The 8,551-nt window shown below is 37.7% G+C and overlaps 1 protein-coding gene across 1 annotated transcript; it reads right to left on the minus strand.

Moving 5' to 3' along the window:
• Window positions 1-4,279: 4,279 nt before the first annotated feature.
• On the minus strand, window positions 4,280-6,939 carry LOC149771062 (heat shock protein 70 B2-like). Its single transcript, XM_089948870.1, has one exon. The coding sequence runs from the start codon at window positions 6,723-6,725 to the stop codon at window positions 4,809-4,811; it is 1,917 nt and encodes a 638-aa protein (XP_089804996.1). The 5' UTR covers window positions 6,726-6,939; the 3' UTR covers window positions 4,280-4,808.
• Between the last annotated feature and the right edge of the window lie 1,612 nt (window positions 6,940-8,551).

Genomic DNA, 8,551 nt, shown 5'->3' on the forward strand with positions numbered 1-8,551 from the left:
TTAATATTTTACTATTTATGCACAAATAATTTATATCGGTGTTGGGGGAGCGTGGTGGGTTGTTTACTTAACTTCTTAGTCATATATATATATATATATATATATATATATATATATATATATATATATATATATATATATATATAACGAACTGATTATGTTTTTTATTCCTATTAGTATGGGACATATCGACACACATAGGCAATGAGTAACAGTCAGCCTCATCATGCCCCATTTGAAGAGGGAACTGTACTTTATAATGTGGACTGCACCTCACCCAAAAATAACACACATACACGATTACATACACACATAATACATTACATGCACACAATTTTATAAATGCTTTTCTCCGTCTTCCATCGAAATGTAGAGAAATCTTCTGATGTGGACGTTTTGGTCTTTTCTTCCGTCATTATATTCCTGTTCTTTTCTTTACTTTTTCATCACAACAACTCCTATATATTAATTAATCATTCTTTCTTCGCAGAACAAACACCAGAAAGAGTGGCAGACAATAAGAAAGAAAAAACCTTCGCAATAAAGGCCAGTGCACACGTTTTCTAGTTATCCCCTTGCTTTCAAAACAAGCGTTTCATTACAGTGCACCCATCCGTCTGTACTATTGTAATTTTCTTGAACACGTCTACACCAATAAATCTTGACACACTCAGCTTGGGTGAATGATAATTCTTTGGGTGTAGATTGTGCCTTCACTTTGGAATGTTTTCTTCTTCCTTCCTCCATGTGGTGAAAGGCTGATGGGGGGGGGGGGGTTGTAGATAAGTCTCAGACAAGTTATTTTCCTCACTTGTCTGAGAAATAGCATGCGCAATAGATGAACCAACTGTCAACACATATCAGACTAGACCAGCAAGTTGTTCTCCACCTTTTGTTTTTTTTTTAATTTATTTTTTTTTTTTGGGGGGGGGGTTGACTGGCGGCCAAAAAGAAGGGTGGAGAACAACTTCGTGGTCTAATATCAGACTGGAACCCCCTGGAACATACCCTAGGATCTTACCTCTACTCCTCGGAGACTTATTCCCTAGTCCATGACATAGTCTACCCCACACGTCACATTATAAATTTATATAATAAAATCTATACTAAGGATGACAAACCGAAATACAGTTTTATACATGCAGCGGACATTGAGTCACACTACGTTCTCCTCTCCCCCACCCACCCCACAAAATAAACAAAATCACTGACACACCTACCTAACGGGGGTTAGCTTCCAAATTATCGAGATTTTCACAAACATTCAACTGACGTTTACCTCGTGGCAAATCCAATCACGGATGCCTATGCAAGAGGTTCAAACTTTGAGGTGGAGTCTAAAACAGAGAAACGCGAGGATTGTGTGTTTGACAAACATAGAATTCTAATAAAATGATAGTTACAATTGTCATTTGTATTATTGATACAGCTAGGCCTAAATTCTTTTTCATTAGCCCATTCCAATCTGTTTTGACGCCTTAGGAAGGATGCTCTCTCTCTCTCTCTCTCTCTCTCTCTTATATATATATATGTATATATATATATATATATATATATATATATATATATATATATATATATATATATATATATATATATATATATATATATATATATATATATATATATATATTTATTTATTTATTTATTTATTTTATTTTCATCTGGGTTTTTAACGGTGATATTGTGACACTCTCTCAATATCTCCCCGTCTGTCCCTCCATCCGCCTGCTTGTTACCACGCCTCGTAAACCACTAGATGGAAATTCGTGAACCATTGGAAATCTGTTGCCAAAGTAATCTTCTGCAAGACAGGTATCATATTTGATTAATTCCCCAGGAATTACTGCAATAGGCTCAGATGTACAGATATTTAAATTCCTGTGTCATTTTTCTAATTATCAATGTGTATACCATTCCTCTAACCAATTTTTATTCCTATGTCTGGTTATCTGACCTCTGTTCTTACTTTCTGTCTTTCTTTCCCCAGTATATATCTATTAATCTGACAAGGAGAAAATTGGCAAACATCTTGTCAAGGAACTAGCATGTATCTTTCTTTAATCTTTATTTGTTTTCCTTCCTTTCTGCCTGTCTTACCGACAATCTTCTACTCTATTTATCGGTCTACATGCTTTGCAGCAAGTTCTAAACAGTCATAGGTGGTTATAAACAGTAGTCGAATACTGTCCTCTAATGTTCCTGGGATCAGTGCCGGACGATACATTAAGCACGCTAAGCACGTGCTTATGGGCATCAACCCAACAGGGGCACCAGAAAAAAATCAAATTAATTGTTGACTATAAAATGGAATGAATTATATATGGCCATTTCGATCTGCATGTTAGGGTATGTTGATTTGGAATGACGACAACACTGGTATTGTCTAACCTTATTAGCTTTTATCGTTTTTTCTTTCTTTTCTCGTTGGTTTGTTCTTTTTTTTTTTGTTTGTTTGTTCTTGTCTTTTATGTTTTTGTGACCTTCATATATTGTAGGAGTGGTTGGGGTGGGGCATAATACTTTCAATGATAGTGCCCTGCAAGACCTTATTCCGACAACACCTGAGATTTATTAGAGAACAGTGAACACGCAGCATGCATCTATGTTTTCGTGTATGTATCCATCTTTCTGTCGGTCTGCCTTTATTTGTCTTCAAACATGTCTATCGGCAGATCTATCTATTCGTCTGTCTGACAATTTTCCACCCGTGTAGATCTGTCAATAGGAAAAGAAAGTATTTATCATAACCGTCCAATCAAATATGTAGCGATGCTTAAAATTATTTTGATATTAACCTCGCTGTAGTTTGTAGTTTTCTGTCTAAAGTATTCGACATACCACAAATGAAACATTCATGAGACCCCACACGTTGAATTTGCCCGTTCATTGGATTTAGCTGGCAGAGTATAGTACATGTGGGGCACTCAAAACCAATTAGTAAATTACTGAATTACCAACACTAATTACAAAGATAACAAATTTCGCTCAATTTTTGTATTGAGCAAAATGTTATTTTATTAACTGGCTAAAAAATCCAACATAGCGAAAGAGATGGATAATAATTTCGCAAATCTTTGTGTGAGAACAGATTTAACAGTGGTAATATTTTTAAAATGTGCATAAATATCTTAATTGGCTAGGGGGTTTTGTTTTCTCTTTCTTCTCGACTTGTCCGCATCCCTGATTTTAATTATGAAAAAGTTAGTACTTAAACGTAACTATTAGCGACAAAAGGCAGCACTGAGTGAGATTAGGCTGTGGCACTGAATAGATTTCTTTTAGGTACTAACTTTCTCGCATCGTACATCATCAAGTGTTAGCAGTGTCCTTTCTGATATCACTTAGTGCAGTGTGCTAATTTTATAGAGATCACGTTAATATCGTGATTCGTACGTTGTGCAAATTTTGCAAATCAATTTTACTCCAATACCGAGTTCTTGAAGGTAACACCATCAGTATCGGTGTGGAATCCTACATGTTTCAAGACTGGAGTTCTTCAAGATAAAAACAGATTTGTATTGGTGTGAAATCATAAATGTTCAATGACTGGAGTTCATGAAGATAAAAATAGATCTGTATCGGTTTGTAATCATAAATGTTTAAAGAAGCGATACATACTTTGTTGTTAATGTGTATCATTCAGTTGTGCATTTGTGAAAGATTGTATCGTTCCTGTTGTTTATGGAACAGTTGATACGCACGGTGGAGGTGTGGGATAGGCGGTATAATTTCAAGACCTACTGGAAAACAAATCGACACATTTTCATGACACCAAAAGAGTATATTCTGTCACGAAACAGACAGTTAAACATTACATTTTGGTACTTCGCTAATTATATATATATATATATATATATATATATATATATATATATATATATATATATATATAAAACCGTTTGTCCAAACTTGACTCACCCTGTACTCAACCGCGCTCTCCACCCCTCACCGCTTCGTCGTGTGTTGGCCACTTCCTTGTCTTTGGAGGTAATCAATGAAAAACGAGTGTGCTTTTGTGTTGACACGAGAGAGAGAAAGAGAGAAAGAGAGGGAGATGTATGCTTTAACAATTGTAGTCATATCGCTACGATGCCTGCAGTGTGGGAGTTTATAGTGATATCTAGCACTGGGGCATGATGCCACAGACGAGTGGCATCAGAGAGAGAGATAGAGAGATTTCAGAAATGTCGGCTGCATGTGGTGATGTGTGCATATTTAAGTGTGATTATATGCCGAAATAGGAAAAAAGTTAAACCTCCAGTCGAAAATAGCAAAGAAAAATTTAAAAGCTTTTATTAAACATTAGGCGAACATTAACACAGAATGTGTCTAACATGAATGTATAAGTATGTGGTGCCAACTAAAAGTAGTTGGGGAAAATCTAAAAATAATACACTATACAAAACGTTCGAGTAAATGAAACACGAGGTACAACAAGTAAAAATATAAAACGTAAAGATCTTAACATTCGTTAAAATATATAAAATATAACAGTAATGCACATAAAATCATGAAATTATATGCACGAATGTATAGGACATGTTACTTTAATTATACTGGCCAATGACATAATGGTAACTGGCCGCTTGCAATGACCACAGAGATTAATTGTAAACTTGTACACCACAATACCTGAGAATTCGATATTTGATAACGAATCAGTTCTATATATATAAAAAAACAGAAGTCTGTACTTCCATTTTGTTTTACGTCCAGTACAATCATATTAAATATAAAATACTTTGGCAATTTTTTCAAACTTTATCACAGTCATAACTCGTTAGATTTAGACCTTTCATCTTAGTTTAATCCATCTCCTCAACTGTGGGTCCCTGCCTGCCCTGAGATCCCTGTTGGCTAGTATGGGCGCCATATTGGGGTTGACTGCCATGTAATTTTACCATGATGGGGGAACACGTCTTCTGAACATCTTGTAACTTTTGATCAAACTCCTCTTTTTCTGCCAGAGAATTGTTGTCTAACCATTTGAGTGCCTGGTCACAAGTATCCGACACTTTCTTTTTGTCGTCTACTGATAATCTGTCTCCAGTGTCTGATACCGCCTGTTTCACGCTGAAAATGTAGTTTTCCAGAGCATTTCTAGCTGACACGCGTTCTCTCTGTTTATCGTCTTCCGCTTTGTATTTGTCGGCGTCGGCCACCATTCTGTCAATATCCTCTTTACTAAGCCGACCTCTGTCATTTGTGATTGTAATTTTGTTGGATTTGCCACTGCTCTTATCTACGGCGGAAACGTTAAGGATTCCGTTAGCGTCGATGTCAAACGTTACTTCAATCTGGGGCACACCACGGGGTGCTGGTGGAATTCCAGTCAATTCAAAACGACCGAGCAAGTTATTGTCCCTTGTCATGGCCCTCTCCCCCTCGAATACTTGAATGGATACAGCCGGTTGGTTGTCGGAGTAAGTTGTGAAGACCTGCGATGTTTTGGTTGGGATTCTTGTGTTGCGCTCGATGAGCTTTGTCATTACGCCACCAGCCGTTTCGATACCAAGCGAAAGCGGAGCGACGTCCACTAGAAGCAAGTCTTTGATGGACTCGTTCTGAACACCAGTCAGGACAGCAGCTTGAACTGCAGCACCGTAAGCTACAGCCTCGTCAGGATTAATGGACTTATTCAGCTCCTTGCCGTTCATAAACTCTTGCAACAGTTTCTGCACTTTAGGAATACGGGTGGAACCACCAACAAGCACAACCTCATGGATCATAGATTTGTCCATCTTAGCGTCCCTCAAAGCTTTCTCTACGGGTTCAAGTGTACTTCGGAACAGGTCAATGCACAGCTCCTCAAATCTAGCCCTTGTAATTTTGCTGTAGAAGTCGATGCCATCGTGCAAAGAGTCAATCTCTACACTGGCCTCGGTACTGCTGGACAGAGTCCTCTTTGCACGTTCACATGCTGTGCGTAGACGCCGTAGGGCACGCGCATTCTTGGAGATGTCCTTTTTATGTTTTCTCTTGAATTCCTCTGCAAAGAAGTTAACCATTCTGTTATCAAAGTCCTCACCACCTAGATGTGTGTCTCCAGCTGTGGACCTTACCTCAAACAGGGAGCCCTCGTCAATTGTCAGAATAGATACGTCGAATGTTCCACCCCCTAAGTCAAACACAAGCACATTCATCTCTCCCTTAAGGTTCTTGTCAAGTCCATATGCCAGGGCGGCGGCTGTGGGCTCGTTGATGATTCTCAGGACATTCAAACCGGCGATAACTCCAGCGTCATTAGTGGCCCGTCTCTGTGCGTCATTGAAATAGGCTGGCACTGTAATTACAGCATCCTTGACCTTCTTACCAAGATAAGCTTCTGCCGTCTCCTTCATTTTCGTCAAAACCATAGAGCTGATCTCTTCAGGAGCAAGAACTTTGGTCTCTCCCTTGTATTCCACCTGTATCTTTGGCTTGGATTCCACATTAACAACTTTGAATGGCCAATGTTTAATATCATTTTGAACGCTCGGGTCGTCAAATCGTCGACCGATAAGTCGCTTTGCATCGAATACGGTGTTCTCAGGGTTGAGAGCCGCCTGATTTTTAGCAGCATCGCCGATCATTCTCTCCGTGTCTGTAAAAGCGACATAACTCGGTGTCGTTCTGTTTCCCTGGTCATTTGCAATAATCTCTACTTTTCCATTCTGAAAAACTCCGACACAAGAATAAGTTGTGCCCAAGTCAATACCGATAGCTGGTGCTTTTCCAGTCATTATTTCAGTCTTTTACTATTATGCGTGAAGTGCAAAGGTATCTACCCTATTTATATTCGCACTGAAATTCGCTTAGGAAGATTGTCACTTCTCTGACTCGTAACCCTTTTCTTTGTGCTCACTTTTGAATCTTGTATGCATAGTCGAGTGGAGAGTCGGCCCGTTTATATATTACAAACTAATTAAATTCGCGAATCTTCTATAACTTTCTTGAAGCGCGTGGAGTATATATATGCGATATACATGTGGATTTGTTTATAACAAACTGCGTCTAAAAATAGACATATATCAGGTATAACGGTACCAATTGCGCAAGACCAGGTGGGCGGAGCCTAAGGTGTAGGGAATATTGCATTCAGAAATAAAGAACAACACTAGCTGTGATTGGTGCCTTATGTAAGAGTTATACTTTCTGTTAGGCTTAAAAAAAAGTGTAGCCTCTTGGCAACATGTGAGTGTATGTTAATTTCTATTTAGATTATATTTTGTATTTTTTATGATTTTTTTAAAATATGGTACACATGGCTGAAAATGTGCCTGTTGTGACTAGATAACTCTCACCCCTGTCTAGTTCCACTGGAGTTATCTCTCTTAAATGCAATGGAGTACCTGGTTCTGTCATTGTCAAATTGACAATCTAACACTGCTCTCTAGAAAAATGTGTGACATGCATGCTAAAGTAGGATAGAAAATATATTTATTTCCCCAAACATTAGCATTAAGGTCTATGGAAAAACAATTGGTACCGTGATACCTAAAGGTAAGATCAGCTTCACAGTGTATCCATAGTAACGAGTATACATAGCCGCCATTTATAAACTGTCATAGTGTCATTTGGTAAAACAATGGATATTGAGAAGTTTTGGTCTAATATTGACAGACTTTTACATAGAAAATGTATAAAATCTTCAGAAAAAAACACATGCTGGTTTTGGAGAGGGGCATTTGATAAAGACGGCTATGGCAGACAGAAAGTTGTATGGCCAGATGGCTCAATATCAGTTGTGTCTGCTCATAGACTGTCATACATGCGACAAAATAATTTATTTAAACACAATATACCACGTATGGATGATTATGGTCACCTTTTAGATATTTCACATATATGTCATAATAAATCATGTATAAATAGTATACATCTAGTTCTAGAACAACATGCCATAAACCAGGATAGAGAACACTGTAGGACTCAAGGAGGCTGTACCGGTTGCCATAGACCACTTTGTGTCATATAGGTAATGCAGGCTTAAGTGATTTTTGGTAATTTATTATTTACATGGTCTTCTTTTCCCCTTTTCTTTTTGACATTTGGCATTAATAGCCCTTTCTTGTAATTTTTTTTCTCTTGAAATTCTTCATACAATTTATAAAGTTAAGTTCTTTTCTCACACCTTCTTCTTTTAAATGCCATTGACTTTTTGTATGCTTTATATCGTGTAAAAATTCTCTGCTCCTGAGCTAGTCTTTGAGCAACCCTAGTTCCAGATGAAATGCTACAGCCAATTGCATTGCATAGTTTTAGTATGGATTCCCCAGGCCCATTATTTAAAGAGTGCACTGCACTGTGTGCTCTACCAGGAAAATTTCTTGTCCATGTTATACATCTTGGTAATGAACGCCTTAAAACCCTATTTGCTGCCTCAACCTTTTGAGTATTTGTGTTTAATTTTGTTTTTTCCAAATTTAATGGTCCCAAACGATAATTAATACAACCCCGCAATATGCCCTCAGACAGTTTTGTTACATGCATTTTAAAATTAGATGGCAAGTATGGACTTTTCTCCAACCAGTTACCATTGCATGCATATGAATTATCAGTACACAGA

The sequence above is a fragment of the Sinohyriopsis cumingii genome, unplaced genomic scaffold (assembly GCF_028554795.1).
Source record: "Sinohyriopsis cumingii isolate HCF-2022 unplaced genomic scaffold, ASM2855479v2 utg002132l, whole genome shotgun sequence".
Taxonomy (NCBI): Eukaryota; Metazoa; Mollusca; class Bivalvia; order Unionida; family Unionidae; genus Sinohyriopsis; species Sinohyriopsis cumingii.

Excerpts from the sequence above, each read along its gene's own strand:
- LOC149771062 (XM_089948870.1), bottom strand. The coding sequence starts at position 6,725 with ATGACTGGAAAAGCACCAGCTATCGGTATTGACTTGGGCACAACTTAT.